At 40.4% G+C, this 19,125-nt stretch overlaps 1 protein-coding gene and 1 long non-coding RNA gene across 2 annotated transcripts; both read right to left on the bottom strand.

The window, feature by feature from the left end:
• Positions 1-1,037: 1,037 nt before the first annotated feature.
• Positions 1,038-17,251, bottom strand: LOC136439522 (ATPase family AAA domain-containing protein 5-like). Its single transcript, XM_066434940.1, has 18 exons — positions 15,482-17,251; positions 13,500-13,851; positions 12,522-12,675; positions 11,160-11,376; positions 10,490-10,643; positions 9,149-9,613; positions 8,637-8,822; positions 7,773-7,972; positions 7,146-7,293; positions 6,001-6,183; positions 5,158-5,267; positions 4,805-4,898; positions 4,620-4,684; positions 3,968-4,153; positions 3,406-3,789; positions 2,440-3,233; positions 1,539-1,697; positions 1,038-1,113 (listed from the first exon to the last, which is right to left on the bottom strand). Exons 1-18 carry the CDS (start codon positions 17,102-17,104, stop codon positions 1,038-1,040), a joined length of 5,550 nt encoding a protein of 1,849 aa, XP_066291037.1. The 5' UTR covers positions 17,105-17,251.
• Positions 17,252-17,253: 2 nt separating this feature from the next.
• Positions 17,254-19,082, bottom strand: LOC136439918 (uncharacterized). Its single transcript, XR_010756597.1, has 3 exons — positions 18,910-19,082; positions 18,446-18,526; positions 17,254-17,542 (listed from the first exon to the last, which is right to left on the bottom strand). It is a non-coding gene; the product is annotated as an uncharacterized lncRNA (long non-coding RNA).
• Between the last annotated feature and the right edge of the window lie 43 nt (positions 19,083-19,125).

Raw genomic sequence — 19,125 nt, 5'->3', positions numbered from 1 at the left:
CTGTCCTTACACTTTAGTTATAGATCTTCATTTTGGCATTTCACTTGTCAACATGTCTGTATGATTTAATTTAAAAAAAAGGAACTTTATTTCAGATTTCAAAGCTTATTCAGGTTTTACTATCCTTCATGTTACATGTTTATGCATCTACTCCAAAAACATTGCCAAGGGAGGTTTGTACTTTTATTCCTTATAACATTAATATTGACAAAACATAGTTTGGGATCCATACACAAAGAGGGATAAAGATAAACTGGAGAGGGTGCAGAACCAAGCAGTAAGATATGCCAAGACTAGGTGTAACAGACCGATCGGTGTAATATAACCAGCTGCTGCCGCACCACATGCTTGCGAAGCTGGTGTGTTACACCTAATGGGGGTTATACCGGCTATATAGATACAGATACAAAAAACGATTATTGGTGGCACCATAACAACACAGAAAGTATCACAACTACTTTCATATCCTCTAATTACATGTATATCACTGCTTGATACAAGAATACAAATGTTACAAACCTTTTCACATCAGGTTTTATTCACAGTTAGTTTTGACAAAAATTACACAATGGTTCTGGCAGTACATTGAGCTAAAATGAAAATAGAATGTTCTGAATTTTTTGTTTAATATTCACCATGCTTCGATCTGTACCTCATATTGTTACTCCATCCAGCACAATCACTTACACATCAGGTCATTTCTCTCTCAGTTGGATCCAAAGATTATTACAAACAATCCTCCTCATACAGAGACAGTAGATCTAAACAAATTACTCAAAGCTGGTATGAAACACACAAAAACCCATCACGGCATGCACCATAAATTCATTTCATTCTCTAAAATATCATACATGTGCAAATGCATTTGCTATCGTTGATGACAAAGGGGGAAATTTATATCTTAGTTGATTCGAGGGCTAATACCTTTCTTTGTACAGCTACATGTAAAGTTACATATAGGTAAGAATCCGTAAAAACAATCTTCTCACAATCACAAGTCTCACACCTTAAATCACATACATTTCTAGATCATGTGTTCAAAATTCCTGAGCCAGAGCATTCAGTACAGAAGGCTTGAGTGACAATCCATTGTTGTCCAGGTAGTGTAAAAACCTGCAAAGGAAAAAATGAAATCTTTTAATGTCAAGGTTTCAAATATTAGTTGTTAGACCATCAGCACTGAATGGTTTATCATCATCATCATCATCATCATCATCATCATCATCATCATCATCATTCCTCCTCATTACGAGGTGCAGCAAGCAAAGTTTATGAATGGTTCATCATCATCATCATCATCATCATCATCATTCCTCCTCATTACGAGGTGCAGCAAGCAAAGTTTATGAATGGTTCATCATCATCATCATCATCATCATCATCATCATTCCTCCTCATTACGAGGTGCAGCAAGCAAAGTTTATTTTCCAGAACTGCTTGTCATCCATTGCTGGTTTATAGAAGATACAAAATACAAGCTTATCTATGTTCTTCCTGAAATGACATCTTAATAGTATAGAAAGAAGTAGTATTCATGCCTTCTTTTGAGTTTGGATGCTTCCCTGAGTTTCTCGGTGACACAGATGGAGCGCAGGGTGGGGAGATAGTCCAGCGCGAGGGCCCTGTGCTGACCGTGGGTGAGGTTAGGTAGCGCTGACGCAACTCCATGAACAGTTTGATGCCTCGTGCTGAACATACTATAATAATAAAAGGAGAAACATTTATGAACAGTGCTGAAAATGCATGTACAATTGGCAGGGATTATAAAAAATAATTAAGGATGGTCAAGTTTGATTTTTTAACATTTTGAAACACAGTGTACCAAATCTATCTACCTCCCCAATGCTGAAATGACCATATTACTGTACAAGACATTTTGGAAAGAAAGGGAAGGTTGAACTATTGCAGGGGTAGTTTTTTTGGATACTAGTATCATGCCATTTCCTGCCGTCTTGCCATCTCTACGCAGCAGACGACATGAGCTATGTGCTAAGTTTGTTACTTCCTTGTAAAGCTCCACGACGTTTGCTAATTGGTTGCCTCCAAACCATATGAGTCTCCATGGCAAGAACCTTCTTAGGTCTAAACACCAGATAACACAGTTCAAATGTAGGACCGCTAGATATCGTAAGACTACACTACCTTACCTGGTCGACCTACTCAATGACAAAGTGTAGGCGCCGCAAAAAAGCATGTAAACGAGTACGCATATATTCTAAATTGAGTATTGTAAGTATGAAATATTCATAGTATGTATCTTTAATGCTTTTAGACTATTTTTATATGTAAATCATACTTCACTTCAGCCAATGTAGGCTGCTATGTATGTTTTGTCTTGGGATGTAAATAAACCATTCATTCATTCAAGACAGGTGAACTATACATGATTTTACAACACATCTTGTGAGATTTGAAGATTGAGGGATAATCAGGACATACCTAAGCTGTGCTTGTGTCTCGTCTTGTAGATTTAATGTCCTCAAGCTAGCTGCATCACCTACAACTGGCAATGTCAGTTCTTCACACAAGTCTCTACTCCCTGAATCTTGTGCCCATTCCGATGCTAGCTTTCCTACTGTTCTTGCACACTGCCTCAAACTCATCACTTCCACTGTAGCACGAAGCTCCGCCTCCATCTCTGCTCTCCTCCAATCAGACTCCTCCACTTTCCTCACACTGTCAGTCATCCCTGACTTGACCTTTGCCCTCCAAGCCGATTGGTCAATCTTGCAGATTCCTTCCTTCTGAAAAGACTTGTGTGCATGCATGTCCAGGAAAGACTTGTTTTCTGACAGTTCACAAAAGGAGGCAAGTGCTTGGCAAATGAGTTTCTTTTTGAAGACATTTTCTTCTTTTTCTACACCTGTTGAGCTGCTCTGAGCATCAACATCCTTATCCCTACAGCTCTTAGCACTTCCTTCTGCTGCTAGAGGTGTATTGTCTTCTACTATGGTAGCATCTTTGGGTTGAGAACTTGGCATGTCTTCAGCATCAAACAGTGAACTATCAAGGAGAGGATCTCCTTTCCTCTGTCTCCCCCTTTCTTTATCTTCATCTTGTAATGGTACGTTCTGGAGTACACTTGGGTTGCTACATTTTGGCCTGATCCATGGAGTTGTGGGGAGGGGCAGGAGTTGTTCCACATTGCAGAACAGGAGGTTTCTGCCCTGCCACTGGCAGCTGGCTGTGAGGCTTATCTGTCTAGCAAGACATCCTTGGTCCGAGTCTTGAGTCTGGAAAAAACCCTCACAAAATTCAATACACAATATGATACAACAATGGAACATACAGACTCAAAAACCGTTAAAAAACAAATAAAAGAATTTGAAGGCAACAAATCATAATATTGTCCCGAGGGAATATAGGAAATCAGTCACAATAGGAAATGAAAAATCGTTTTTGTACCTTGAACATTTCAAGTAGTTGATTCTTGCAGCCAGCAACGTTGTGGATTCCAAGCACACTCTCCATACATTGGGAATGTAATTCCACTGTTTCTGGATTTGTTTCCATGGCAACTGTTGCCATAGCAACCTCTTGACTTGATGGACAGCTGTCACATGTGTCATCAGCAGCCAGCAGCACCTGGTTTCGGAGTGTTGCTGTCGTTCTTCTGCAGCTGAGGAAGCCGTCAGCATCCATGGCGTTTTCATCATCAGGCAGTGGTCCCAGCACCATGGTGGTCTTGTCCCCAGGTTTTGCAGTAATGTCGACAGTGTCACAAGTTTGGCTCTGCGAAGATTCCTCTATTTGTGGAGGTTGTGGAGGGTTTTCTGTGTTTGTGACGACCTAAAATCATAGATGAATATTGTTTGCATATCTATTTGGAAATACAGTAACAAGATTTTTTTCACAAGAACCTTATTGGACTTTTCCTGTAAAGATTTCCCACATATTTGTACATGTACTACATTGGATACTAAAAAGTTACTAGGAAGTGCAGATAGGTAATGATGGAGTTTGGTACCTTGTGGAGATCTGAAGCCATCCTCTTCTCAATCCTGCCCCCTCCTGACTCAGTCCAGAACTGCAGGGACAACATGGCGCGCCGTATGTCACCACGACTCAGCGCCACTGTAGCTTCCACATCGGCTCTCTTGGTGGGGAGGTTCTCCGCAAGGCACAACAGCTGCAGGTGGGATGTAACAATAGGCTGCAAGAGAGGGGGGGGGAGAATTAATTAGGAAGTTTTGAATTTTCAATCTTCCAAACTTCTCTTTTATATTAATGTTGTAAGTTTTATATAAAAAAAAACAATGCAGGAATACATAAACACAGCACACACACACTTACATGCCATGTTATTTCAGGTGAAATCTAATTTCTTGATTAGGGCAACATTGACAATAGGACTGTAATCCTTTATCTTCACGGTAGCAAAATTTCACGGTGTAAGGAAAATGGACATTTTCACTGAACTTTAACTTCACGGTGAAGGCAAGTGATTTACAGAAGGGATGTGTGAAGGAATCATAAATAATAAAACAGGTTTTTCACGTTGATGATAAGTTCACGGCACAGAAGTGACCGTGAAAACAGTGAACATAAAGTTACAGTGAAAGAAACAAGAACTACAGTATTGAGGATGACGCAAAGGACAATATTTGGGTACATCTTACCTGCAAAGGTTGTTTGAATGTCAGCTCTTCGTATCTTCCTTCAAACCTGGCACGAAAGGTGGCATCTGGAAAGTAGCAGAAGATATCTGAACAATGGATAAAATGACTAAACTTCAATGAAACAAAAACATTATCATGATCTCAACCCAATTTCTAATTCACAAGTCAGAAAAACCTATACATACCTGAGGTAGTGAGAATGATGGGCCTCTTTGTGGTTGTCATCAAGGAGTTGATGGCTGGAAGGAATCCTTTGTCGTCTTCAAACACTACATCCACCTGTGGGGAGGGGGGCAACGGGGAAACCTTGAAACTTACTGAAACTACACCCTTGTATTGATAGATTAAAAAGATGTTTCATGCAGAGTTTGTTCAACAACCGTACATATCATGGCAATACATAATTTCTTTTCTAAAGAAATTTACTTCAATTTCCTTACTCCACATAAAAAGGTTTATCAACAGAATAAAAAGACAAATTTCTGAGAAAAACTTTGAAAACATTTGTAGAAATGTAGGAAGAATGATGAAACTTTACCTCTTCAAATAGTATGAGTGAGGTCATTGCCCGGGTAGGTTCTTTTGTTGCAGCTGGTTTTGCTTCTGTTGAGTTTTTGGCACTGCCGCCTTTACTGGATCTTCTTTTCTCTGGAAAACAAGAAAATGCTTTCTTGTACATTATTCACAGAAGACACACCAATTGTCTATCCTTCTCCCCGCTGCCTAACTATGTAACCAATAAAGAACGGGGTGCCAAACAACTACTTCAGTGTGCTAAAGCCCCCGTCACAAATAAGGAATTTGGCGTGTTGGCGAGCTTCAAATGTGCATTTTCGGTTGAAGTACAGGCGACGTCCTGTCGATTACGCGGGCTTTCGGGCGATTTTTAGAAATCAAAGTTGATCCAAATATTGGCCTTTTACCAGGTTAGTCGATTATGACTTTGTCCATGTCCAAAAGATGGTACCATCTCATGGGGGATTTGTAGTTTTTAGTGTTCAACGGACGTCACTCGAGATTTTTATTGGAAAATACGGTCGACGCTCGGGCGATTTTGACATTCGGCGAGCTTTGGGCGATCTACAAAGTCGGTCGACGCTCGCATGAATTGTGACGCCGGCTTAAAGGCTAAAACATACCATATTTAGATGTTGTACTTTGTAAACTTAGTCTGAAATCCCATTGAAGCTAGCCAAATAAAACATTGAATACATTGAACAGGGGCTACTTTTCATGTTATTGTGAACTCAAAACCACCGCGAACACTCCTTATTTTTTCCTTACCGCGAAATTAACTCATCGTGAACTTAAATCAATTTACAGTATTCCCACATTGACTCAAGTTATAAAACCAAGAATTCCTTTTGCAACTGCTACCAACCTGGCTTCTTTTCCTTCTTGTTTCCTTTAGCCCCTGAAGATGGCCCAAGCTCAAGTGATCTTCTGACTTTCTTGTTTCCTGCTGGACCTTTGCTGTCTTCCTCCTCCTTCTTCCCATCTTCTGTCTTCTTGAAGAAGGACGCAAAGGAGGAAGGCAGGGGCGCCTTGTTTGCTCCTGGTTTGACTGTAAAAGAGTATCACACAACTGATGATGTATTTTTAATTATGTCATGCCTGGGCCTGATACGGGTGTTCCGGACCGTGTGATAACTATCCGGATCATATAGAGTTTGGGAGTGTTATTACACAGGCTTCCATAGAATATTTCGAATGCATTTCGAGCGCGCCAGTTGCGCCGCCGTCGGAAATTCGAATACTGGATTCGGAGGTTAGAATCAATGTTGCTACAGTTTTGTGTTCGAGGACACAAAACTCCCTCAACTTCTGGCTCTTTCCACATTGAAATGTGTGTGTTTACAAGTGGTTGCCTGCGCCAGGTGGTTGCTCGGCCAGGTTTGACTGTACCAAATTACCAGTGATAAACAACATTTGATAACTTGCATCACATTTAACAGTTAACCTCCATTAACATCATTCCGACAGGTTGCATAAATCCGCCACTTTGAAAAACAGTGGGTTTGAGAGATCTCTAGTGCAGCACCCCCTAAGTATGCACAGTTTAGATATACAGGAGTGCATTATATTGCACTATCTTTATAGGGTGGCAGAATTATGTACCCTAGTGAAATTATGTTAGTAACGTAACGTGTCCTATTTACGTGCGGGAGCAGTTTACGTCCAGTTTGGGTCAGGTCCACATGTCGCGGTGTATTATGCCAAAGCCTGTTCTCATGAGCAACAAAGAACGTCATACATGTAAGTATGATCCTTAGCCATCTCTCTCTTTCATACAAAACAATAAAAAGGTTTACGTCCAGCGATATAACAGAATAAACTCCCGAACCAGTAACAACAAGTTGCACGGAATCATGCATTTTCATTTTTGGAAGAGCTGATATTTCTGCCCATGGGTTTAACATTTGGCTCTGTCCGCGCGGTTTTAAGATAAATACGTTTTGAATAAATTGGACGTTAACTGGTCACGTTACGTTAGATGTTATATTTTCAGCAATGAAAAATCATTACCCTTCTGTGGTGTGAGTGATGTTTTGAAGAGACTTGCTGCCCCGCCCGTCTGGGCTTGTTTGGACACCTGGTGGGATTGTGTGGCCTCCCGCAGCTGTGTCAGCACCTGTTTGCCACTCCGCAGGGACGCAGCATTCACCTCAAACACCTGGACAGGTGAAAATTATTGCATAAGTACAAAATTAGACTAGTTTGTCACAACAACTAAAATCATGGTTTCTGCACTCTTGTCTATACCTTATAATAATGGTTTTTATTGGTCAGAAATTACCCGCAATGGCAGCCTTTCTAGCGCTGAATTGATGCAGGGTTTACAGGTTTCACATAATACACAACATATACATATTTTATGTATGCACAACACTTGCATTTTGTGGAACTGTCGCAAGGGTCTGGGCGGCTGCCATTCGGCGCCACCAGATGACCTCAATACGACCTTCCCCAACCGAAGTCAGGTACCCATTCACACCTGGGTGGAGTGAGGAAAGTCGTGTGAAGTACCTTTCCCAAGGGCACAAGATCGGTGATATGAAAGGATTCGAACCCGGGACCTTCTTAGCTTTAGTGATAAGAACAACGGATTTTCTACTGACGCAATCTTTACTACAAATCTGACTTGTGTCTTACCTTGTATCCTAGTTCCTGGGCACAAGCATACACAGCTGAAGTCTTCCCAATGCCGGTTGGCCCCAGAACCAGCATAGTGTTACAGAGGCCATCCTCCTCTTCCTCCTCATTGTAGTCACTGTCTCCGTCATCGCTGACATCAAAGTCACTGTCATCGTCATCCCACCAGTCACCCGACCCTTGGGATCCCGACTTTTTTGCTGGGATCAGACAGTAGCCATATATTTATACAGCAGCTGGCTATATAAGGATACTTTACTACACAAAAAGCTCTGCTCTACAAGTATGTCAACTACCAACACAAGTGCTAAAGTGAAGATACTGTGTTTGCTACATTTGTACATCTCCCACTGCAATCTTAGCTCTTACACCCCCGTCACAAATAAGAAATTCAGCTCAGCCGACTTGTTGGCGAGCTTCAAATGTCCATTTTCGGCTGAAGTACGGCCGACGTCCTGTCGATTACGCGGGCTTCGGGCGATTTTCAGAAATCAAAGTTGATCCAAATATTGGCCTTTTACCAGGTTAGTTGATTCTGACTTTGTCCATGTCCAAGAGATGGTAACATCTCATGAGGGATTTTTAGATTTTAGTGTTCGACGGACGTTGCCCGAGATTTTCATTGGAAAATACGGTCGACGCTCGGGCGATCTACAAATTCCGCCGACGCTCGCATGAATTGTGAAGCCAGCTTTATGGCTACCACATCATTGATATGAAGCTTGTAACCACATTGTACACGTCTTTGCAGTTAATTTTGCACTGTATTGTACCGCTGTATTGCTATTCAAACAAATGTAATAGAATATGCAAGGTAACGGAAAAGGTCATGTGTATAAAATAGGGTGGCCCCAGCAAACTAACCTGCATTTTTCTGTGCCTTCTTTTGTTTCTTCATTTCTTTCATCATTCTTCTCATCTCCTTGTCTGCCCTGATCTTCCAGTCGTGTAGCCAGCCCTTAAGTTTCTTCATGGCCCCTGTGTTACCGATAACCTCCGAGGAACTTCTGGGTTGGTACTTGTCTGTCCACAGTGAATCCTGGATGCCATCTTCAGGAAAAAATTACAGATGTATCGGTATGTGTAACATAAATTTTTAAATCATTATCACAGAGACTGTAATGTTCTGTGCTTCAAGCTTGAAGTCCTACATGTAAATAAACTGGAAGGCCAAGCATTAAAGAATTAATGGACAATGCTTTCATGTACAAGCAAGTCTGTTTTAAAAACAGATAGAAAAGGGATAGTCTGGTGTAAATGGATTTTAGAATCAAATGAAATAAGGATGTTTCCAAAACATACAAGGAAACAGAATATAGAACATTGATATAAAACTATATTGATGATCAAAAATTACTTGGCTGTCAAGAACATACCTTGACTTATCTCACCACTTTCCGTTGGTGCTTCTTCTACAATTTTCACTTCTTCTTCACTGTCTTCTTTCTTTTGCTCTTCCTGTTTCCTTGAGACCCTTCTACTACTCCTTTTTGGTTCTTCCTTCTCTTCACTTGGGCTAGAATTTCTCTTTGTCCGACCGGTTCTTCTTCTGCCCCCCTCCCCATCTGACTGCTGTGCCGTGTTCAACTCTTGACCTTTGTTTCTGTCGGCCATCTTGGATTTCCTACTCAACCTCCCTCGTTTTCTTGACTCCTGAACTTCTGGGCTGTTCCCTTGACCTTCAGATTCTTCCTCTGTCCTTTTCCTCTTGCTGGTGTTGTGATCTTGACCTTCAGTGACCTCCGAAAGCTTCCTCTTGTTGCTTTTCTTGTCTTTCACAGCTTTAGGCTCAGTACTTGTCACTGGCTGACTGGCTAGTTGACTCACTGTTTGTGAGGGATCTGTGTAAAAATGAAGGGTGGCCATCTTTTGGAAACAAGAACATTTTGCGGTACTTGAAGTGCACATCTTACACAATATTTCCTTTAAGTGCAACCAGTAAGTAGAGAGAAAAATAATATTTCTAACATATGATGTACTTAAGATTCAAGATCAGCTACATTTGCTTGTGTTGAACGAAAGTATCAAACTTCATCATGTAATGTACCAACACAGATGAGCTTTCATGCTAATACTAAAAGGCACCCAGAGCATTTTATGAGGCTTGAAAATTGGACATATTCTAGCTGCTGTAATCTTTATGAAATTGACATTTAATGCCACTGTTTACCACATTTGCCTGCGGATTTCTTATCAAAAGTGTTCAAAAGCGGCACAAAAATAAGCTACATGGTGATCTTTTAGTTTCATGCGCCTAGTATAAATAGACCAATACCATAGCCCTGCCCACCTCCGTCAAAACGTAGAAATGCAAAATTCAAACATACAAATGCAAATATTTGACGGACATGCAGTAATTCTCTCATTGGTCGAACCGCTAATTGTGATGGACAGTCAGGATCAGTCTATTAGGGCTTGGATTTTTTATCAGTTCTCACCACACAACGACATCATATCTTTGCTCCTTTAAAGTTGATATGTAATGGTATAGTGTTATTGAAACTTACTATGTGTAGGAAGTACTAGAAATTTGAGCTTTTTTATTCAAGTTTCAAGCCTCACAAAATGCTCTGGATGCCTTTAAGATTCTATGTGTCTGTGTATTGTACTACTATAACTTTACTTGTTAAGACTCATATTGTCAGTCATTCACAAAGTAGACAAAAAAGCTAACAGTAAAAAAAGAGACTGCAAAAGTGTCTAATATTATCACATACCTTGTTCCTGATGTTCGTGACCTTGGTGTTCCAGATATCTGGACCTGTATCTTTTATAGACTCTCCTGACAGGCACACCAGGACAGTATGTACCTATCTCTGCCACCAGGCTCTTACATACAACATGGGGCAGTGGTGGGACTGGGGCTCTTGGCTGAAAACATCAACAAAAGATGTAGGTGTCAACAATCTTAATTTCATTCTATTCTGTTGTACCTTATATTATGTTAAAGGTATTCTATGTAGGATTAAGTCAATACAGAAAGTAAATTTTCCTACCATTTCTTTACATGGTAAGTTGAATAAACATTTTAGAATTGCATACCAGTATTCAGTGAGGAACGTTACAATATCATTGCACCATACAAACATGTTTAAAAATCATTGCACCATACAAACATGTTTAAAAACTGTCAACTTTCAAAGAATACAAGGTCAGTGGGCAGTTGGACTGGTCAGCCCATGTGTGGGCTTTAAAAAAACAAACAAACAAACAATCAGTGCAGCACATCTCTGTTTTATGTTTCTCCAATTTCTCCTACAAATCCTTACCAGTTCTCATCAATTAGAATGGAATAGACTACTATTAGTGTTAACTTACATCTCTCTCAAGTACATCTTTATGTGTGCATGTTGTAACCGCTCCTAAATGAAGGCCATCTTTCAAAACCTTGCCCTCGAAACTCTGGACTTCCACGGTCGGAATACTTCCTTCTCGAGGTTGTGATAAGTTCCAGAAGTCCAGATGTCCATCGGGGATGTCTGTGTCCCTCTGCTGGACATGACTGACCGTTGGGAAGGGTGGGTACGCGTAGGCTAGGGCCTGAGCTGCAGTAATGGTGATCTGTTTCCTCAGTCTGTCTGGAATGCCACTCATCAAGAAATTCCTGGAAAGTTCGAGAAATGTTAGAGATGTCCAAGGAACATTCAAAAGGCTTTAACAGAGGTTAACCTTTAGCACTCTGAAGTAGCTGTTTGGCACCCGATTCCCTATTGGTTACAGAGTTAGGCAGCGGGGAGAAGGTTAAACCTTTGTAATAGATGCATATGGCATTTGCTGTTTGAATCAATCAACAGCGAATATTTTTAATGTAAGTCTTCTATAGCATTACTGAAGACCATCTTCTGTCTGTTTGTATTGAGATGTCATAAACAAACTTAGATTTTCAATGCAAAGGTGTGCTCATAATCTTCTGTTGATCAAATATGTTGTGTCAAATATTGAGAATTTAGTGGTTTACATGTAGAAGGTATATAAGAGACTTCTAGTAAATTGACCAGTATACACTATACTGCAAATAGCAGTTAATCATTGACAAACAACTGGTTATCACTTTGGAAACAGTCAGACGTTTCAAGAAGCATCCACTTCTTTTCGTCAGTGACACTGAGCAAGCTTTGTCTATCAGCAGGTTTTTAACCACGAACTGTGAATTAGATATGCAAAACATTTCTTAAATTTGCATATCAATTCATAGTTCGTGGTAAAAACCTGTTGTTTGACTAATCTTGCTCAGTGTCACTGACGAAAAGTAGTGGACGCTACTTGAAACATCTGACCGTTTCCAAAATCATATCCAGTTGCTTGAGTAACTGCTATTTGGCAATTATCTTATTACCTGGATGTCTAACCTTCATTGACATACACTATACTGCAATGTCAGGATTCACTCAGGAAAGTAAAGGAAAGTGATCCCGAACCAGTTAAGCTCAAATGAACTCAATGAACAGATGAGCTAATCTTCCACCGGTCGTGACAGGAAGACAGACGCTATGTACAGTATTTACAGGTTCATTGTACCGGGGAAATTCCCCTAGCTCTTTTCGACAAGCACAATGAACAGTGGACCACGGCTTAACGTCCCGTCCTAAGGACTGCGACCCTTTCCGGTAGCGTGCATGTCGGGTGAACGACGGAGCCGGGATTGAACTGGGTTTTCTAGTTCCAGAGGCAGGATCGCTAACCACTGGACTATGCATGCTAACCTAATTTCACATTGTATTCTCCTGAAAACAAAGGAGCGGTACACACCTGCGGGCTGCAAAAGTGGCCTCGTCCATCGAGCTCTCAGACCCCGAACCTCTACTGTCGTCATCCAGGATGGTAAGAGGGCTGGATCTTCCACTCTTGGTCACATTCTTCCCAAACGTGTTGAAAATTGCAGCTGCCTTTCTTGGAGAACACACTATGATGCCCAAAACATAAAATGTTATCGCTCCTACTTTTCAAAGTTTGATTTAAGACCGGTAACAAATGTCAATACAAATGGAACAAGTACTTAATGTCTTGAAGACCAGTTTTGATCATATGAAAGGATGTAAGAAAACGATGCAAGCTATTTTTCTGTACTTCTGCGTCATTCAAAATCACAATTATTACTTGAATGAATGAAAGACTTGTTAGAAATACTTTATCCATTCTACGTATATTTTAGCATGTCCCTACAAGAAGGTAAGAACAAACTAGAAAGGCCGTCATTTGCCCCTGAGCAAATACAGCATGTTTAGCCATACTCCTCCCCATGCAAAAAATGGAGATGTGCATCTTTGTTTTGAAAATGGCAAAGAATTAAGAAAAATAATTCTGAAGTACTAGTAATATGCCAAAAGTGTGAACAAAGCCATGAATGCACATGTCCTAGATGTAGGCGGTCATAATGCCACAATTGGTATAAACACTAGGGCAGCTGACCCAGAAATGCAAGATAACTTGATTAACTCCATTGGCCAATCAGGCGGTCGCATTTTGAAATGCCGTGCTCCCATTGGCCGTCACAAAAAAACTCAATAAAATTACTTTAAAGGTCTACATCGAAAAAATGGAAAAAAAGCCTAGGGGTATTCGCCCACACTACCTTTGTGCCAAATTTCAGCATTTGGTCACAGAATGACAGATGAATCAATTTGAAGATTTGACAGAAGGAGGAGAAGAAACATGAGTAAAAACAATATGTTGAGCCATACTAGGTATGGCTAAACATAAAAACTACAGTAAAAGACATTTTCTTACCTGCTTTCTTAGGTGAGGAAACTTTCTTCTTCCCCAACACATCAAGGAAAGAGCGAAGTGGCTTGCTGTCTTTTCCAATCTTGGGTCCCTCTTTCTTAGGACTGGCTACAACTTTCTTTCCTTTCGGAGACTGCACCTTGGCTGTCCCTTTTCTTGCTTTAACTCTTTTTGTCTGTGACGTTGTTATTTCATCTGTTATTTCCACGACTTCTGGGCTCTTAGGTTTAGCTGCTTGTCTCTTGGGTCTGGTCATTTTGGGTTGAAGAAGGCTTTCTGGTTTAGACTTTCCTTTACTGCTTTTCTGTGCCTTTGCCTTTTGTATAAGCTCTTGAGCTTTGGTGACTTTGGCATTCTAAAAAGAAAGAAAATAATGTGTTTAATGGCATTTTCAACTCTAAGGGTTTGGACTCATAGTTGTATTTAACCTATTGCTTGCAAAATAAAGGGGGTTGGATATTATCTATATATACATGCAATAATACAATATCAAATATATGGTGATCAAAGTATTTTAGGTTGGCTTAATTCTAAAAGTTGGGGGAATTAATTTTTTTTCAAAATGCTACATGATGTAGGAATTAAGTATCTTAACACAAGTTTCGTACAATTTACCAGTATCCAATGTACACAAAACAGAGTGTTATGAGTACATACAAAATTTTACTCAACAAATAGAAAATAAATGCGTCAGGGAACCCCGCAGCAGTATAATCTAATACTGGATACTACTACTACTACTACTTCTCTACCAGGGTTGAACAAGTATGGTTGCCCGATTGCCCGGGGCAAGTGAAAGTGCTGTTCGGGCAAGTGGATATCCTCCCCCACTTGCCCGATCGGGCAAGTAAGATTTTTTCATGCAGTCTGTTTCAAAACAAACTTTATTCCAAAAAAGGATCACAAAAACACCACACCACAATGTATCTTATCATTAGAAACTACATTTCTCTCAAAATATTCCAAAAGATTATGAATTCAACCCAAAACAGGACAATTTGGCTCACATAGTACATGTAAACAAACACCCATGGCTCTCTCAGTTCGTAGACCTGCTGGCATGAAACTTTGCAACATCAAATCCTTTGAAACATGATATCCCTGTGAGCACTCTCTCAATGTAGCATTTTCCTTCTTTCATTGAACAGCAACATTGTGGATATGACACACTCTGAGGGTTCCCACAACATTTTAACTGATTGAGTGTATATTCAGGATATTCTAAATTTCTGTTCAACTTCTAAATGTTAATACTGCAAAAAATCATTTGAAGGTGTTGTTTGATGTACATGTGTGGATTGATATTGACTAATGTTATCTAGAAAATAAAAATTTCATGACAATGATTCAAAACTGGCCATATCATAAGAACCATGTTTAGTTATATTAGATCCACAACACTCTAAATGTAACTTTTCCATCATATGACAAATACCTGATTTTTTCTTCTGTTTACTAAAGAAAAAGGGAGAATAATAATAGCCCTCAGTGAACACAGGAATATTGTAGTACTGGATCTAAGGAATGATCGATACACAACATTTGCTGAAAACTTGAATGTTGTTCTTTATGTTTAATAAGCCTGTGTCTTTACCTTAGACTTTTTGCCAAAATTTTTTTCCGTATCGCTCTGATTTTATTCTGAAAAATCTGAGAAGCAACAAATGAAATTGGCGTGGTTTAAGTGAAAGAAGATACGTTGTAATCATGCTTCTTGTTCAAGTTTTTGTCATTTCCCGTAAATACGGTCATGACATCCACACAGCTTGGTCTTGTAGTTAAAACTTTTTTGCTATAATTACATGCTTAACAAGACGTTTTTACTGAAAAATAACAGAATTCATTACCGCAAGCAAAGATGCAAAGAAAAAATGTCATTTAGATTTCGGGCAAGTCAAAAGTTGGTTCGGGCAAGTAGATTTTTTTTCTACTTGCCCGATAGGGCAAGTGAATTTTTGAAAACTTGTTCAACCCTGTCTACTAACCTTTGCTTTTTTCTTGCTCTTGGGTGTGAAGTCCTCTTGATTGTCCAGTCCGCATCTGTTCCTCCTTGCAACCCTGGTGAGTCGGAGGCGTATGGGGCTGGGTGTGTTTGGCGACCCCATGCTCAACAGCTGTGACCTATAAACACACTTCCGACCTGACCTTGTCGTTCTCGTGGGTGTTTCTTCAACTTCAGGCTCCACGACTTCTACTAATTCTGCTTCCTTTGCCATTTCCACCTTCTTCTTACTTGTAGCTTTGTTATCAGTTTTCTTCTTCACTTTTGCTACTGTAGTATCTTTCTTTCCATTTTTCCTGCCAGACCTTTTGGTTTTCTTCAAAGCTGGACTTTCTTTTTCTTCATCTTCTTTCTCTACAGACACTTTCTTAGTAGCAGGTTTTCTGGCCCTGGTGTTACTCTTTGATGCGGGTTGTAAGGACTTAACAGATTGCTTCTTGTCAGCTTCCACTTCCTTCTCATTTTCTTCCTCTTCTTTCAGAGATACCTCTTTATTTTCCTCTGTTTCTGCTGCCTTTTTCTTTACCACAGGTTGTCGAAAATTTGCCATGAAATTTTTCTTGATCTCTTCATTGCGCGCTCTGGTTTCCGGATCAATGTCCCTTGTTGCCGTGCTTGTCTTTATGATCTTTGTTCTTTCTTCGTTTACCTTTTTGTTACTGTCGTTTGATTCCTCAATGACTAGGTCAACTTCTTCTACAACAACGTTAGACTTTTTCCTCCCCTTGGTTTTAGGAGTTGATGCTCTTTTGACTTGTTTTAGTAACTCTGAACGCTTTTGCTTTGAAACACTTTCCTCTGTAGGACAGTGTACCTGAGCCTCTACTGTCACCACCTTTCCTTGTCCTGATGAGTTTGGCGATCCAGATAGTGATTCTCCTGAAGGTTTAGAAATCACATCAGCAGGTTTGTCATCTTCACTTGCGGAGTTACCTATATTCCTCACAAACTCTTCATATGGTATTTCCTGATTTGATGATTCTTCAACAACATGTTGAACATCTTCAGACTTGCAGGTGTCAGAGTTATCTTTTACTTCTTCTGCACTGCCTTTAAGAAAGTCATTGTAAGGTATTTCATCTGCAACATTGTTGGAGTCTTCTGGGTCATTGTTCTCTAGGTCAATGACATCTGTGATGATTTTGTCATCCTCTTCCTCCTCAGCTTCTGATTGGCTGTTAGTCAAGTAGTCGTGGTAAGATATCATCATCACTGAGTCATCGCCTGGATCGATTTCACAGATGGAACCATCTAACGCTGTGGATGTGTCAATCAAAATCTCCTTTGCTGGTTTGTAGTGGTTGGCTCCTCCCACATTACCCCTGTCCTCATCTGAAGACTGCTTTGTACCTTTACCCTCTTGTGGAGTGCCCTGTTTCTTTACATCTGTGACTGTATGTTTGATTTCTTCTTTAATATCTTCTGTTTTGGTGGAGTACTTGTCACCTCTAGAGGTTTCTTCATCCTGAGAAGTTGTCAGCTTTTCCACAGGTGCTGCTGAAACTGATACTTTGGAAGCCTTTTTTGGCTGTGCTTCAAAGTCATCAACAGAAGAGTTCAAAACATCACTCTTTTTTCTCTTCTTTGACTTCCTGTTGCTTCCCATAGTGGTACCTTCCCTGTTCTCAGAGCAGGATGAGGATTCTGTTCCAGTCTTTTTTAGTTCCTTTTCTTTTCCCGACTCCTTCTCACCTACTGTCTGATTGCCATCTTGATCTTTCACTTCTTCCACATCCTTCTTGGCTGGCTTCACTTTCTTCAGTTTAGTTTTGGTAGCTTTCTCCTTCAAAGGTTTATCTGTATCTTTCTCTGACATAGGTTTAGGAGTAGCGATAGGTGATGCCACCTTGGTACCGACCATTCCTTGCTGCTTACATGACAGTTGTTGCGATGGACTCTTACCCATCGGCTTGAAGTATCCCATGATGCCCGAGTGTTTTGGGGAGGTGACCTCAGGTTTGGGCGGGGACTTGAAGTACTGTGTGATGAGGTTAGGGGTGGGAGGGGGGCACTTTGCTTCTGCCATCTTCTCCTTCTTACTAAGCTGTTGTATGGAAAAAATATGATTTTTACAAAGAATTTAAAGAAAATATCCAAAAGGAAATACAGATTATGAATAAAATGCAAGTTTCATTGTTATTTCTTAATCTGTCATTTTTTTTGAGAGGCATATCAAGCTTCACTTATTTGAATCACCGTTAATCGTAGCGACTCCGAGACAGCTCGGCCCCTGGGACAACTCGGCCCCTAGTCATTCAGGACAACTCGGCCCCTAGCTCAGGACAACTCGGCACCTATTACTCATGTGCATGATAAGTGTATTTGGGGCTCGAAGAATGACAATTCTACTGATCTGACCGGCTGATAAGTGGAACAAGAATTTTAAGAAACAAAACTCAGTCCATACATAAGCATTTTTGTATTTCCGTAAGTCTCAAACGTTACAAGACCGTCAAAAACATGTTGCGGGCCGGCGCGGCGACGCCATTTTGTTTGTTATTTTCGACGCTCTTTCACGAACTCGCTACGCTTATGATAAAACTTCCTTATTCATATTCAAACTATCAAAGCGTTCCGGGGAAATGACCTGCAGAGTTTCACAATTTCCTATCTTTTTTAGACGAAATGTTTGGCAGTTAAACATGTTTTATTCCTCACATATGTTTTTAAAAGTCCCTGTTCTGTTTGCTGATCTATGTCAGTTTTGAGGTTCGGTGCCGAGTTGTCCTGAGCTAGGGGCCGAGTTGTCCCGAATGGCTAGGGGCCGAGTTGTCCTGATACCATCGTAGCTACGCGTGGCTGGTGCTGTGTGTGTCAATTTACCTTTAAGCATTGTCGCCTTCCTAAATTCACCGTAATGCATTGGCAACCCCATGAATTTACCGATAATCATTACCAAGTGCCCCCCATGCAGACCCTCATAATTTTCAACAAAATCTGTTCTCACCTGTTCCTGACAGCCCACCCCTGATGACGTCTCCATGACGACACTTACTGCACCCAACATCGGTAGGGCTATCCTGGTGGTCTATGTGTTTTGTAAACATAACGTACATGTAACATACATGCATTCTTAAGAGTATTTCTTCAATGATATTTTCACATAAACAACGAACCCTTGTGAATCGCCCCCTTCCCCCAAGACAACAAATCACCCTTCATAATTTCTATGGTGGCAGCAAATAAAATCAAACCAGTTCCCTTCTAGTCAGCTTTTTTCACGACACGGTTAGTACTTAAACAAAACGTATCGATCTAACTGAACACTGTGCAACTTATCCACTGACTAGATATTATTGTTGTATACAAAACTCGCCCTCCCCACATCCGCCAATTTTTCCAATTTTGCTTTTGTCTGTTTTTTCCCCAAAAATTCTGCCTTAACTTCCCATTCTCGGAACCTCCACGTACCTTATATCCATGCTGAAATGACCTCCTCCACAAATGTATAAATATTCCTCACGATCGCCGAAATACTACCTAAAACAGCATCCAAAATCTCTCTTCAAAATTTCAAGCGGGAGAAAATTTGGAAAGGCACAAGAAAAGGCGCCAAGGTTCTGCATGACCTTTAACCTACAAAATCAACCAATCAGAATCCAGAAAAAAATCATCATTAAGACCTTT

The sequence above is a fragment of the Branchiostoma lanceolatum genome, chromosome 8 (genome assembly GCF_035083965.1).
Source record: "Branchiostoma lanceolatum isolate klBraLanc5 chromosome 8, klBraLanc5.hap2, whole genome shotgun sequence".
Taxonomy (NCBI): Eukaryota; Metazoa; Chordata; class Leptocardii; order Amphioxiformes; family Branchiostomatidae; genus Branchiostoma; species Branchiostoma lanceolatum.
Note: the sequence above shows the minus strand (reverse complement) of the source record. Positions and strands in the feature narration are given on the sequence as shown.

Bases quoted from the DNA above. Each gene is read 5' to 3' on its own strand.
- LOC136439522 (XM_066434940.1), bottom strand. From the start codon at position 17,104: ATGGGAAGCAACAGGAAGTCAAAGAAGAGAAAAAAGAGTGATGTTTTG. The intron at 11,377-12,521 runs GTGTGTACCGCT...CGAACTTTCCAG, and splicing joins GCCACTTTTGCAGCCCGCAG to GAATTTCTTGATGAGTGGCA. The intron at 6,184-7,145 runs GTAATGATTTTT...ACTCTTTTACAG, and splicing joins ATCACTCACACCACAGAAGG to TCAAACCAGGAGCAAACAAG.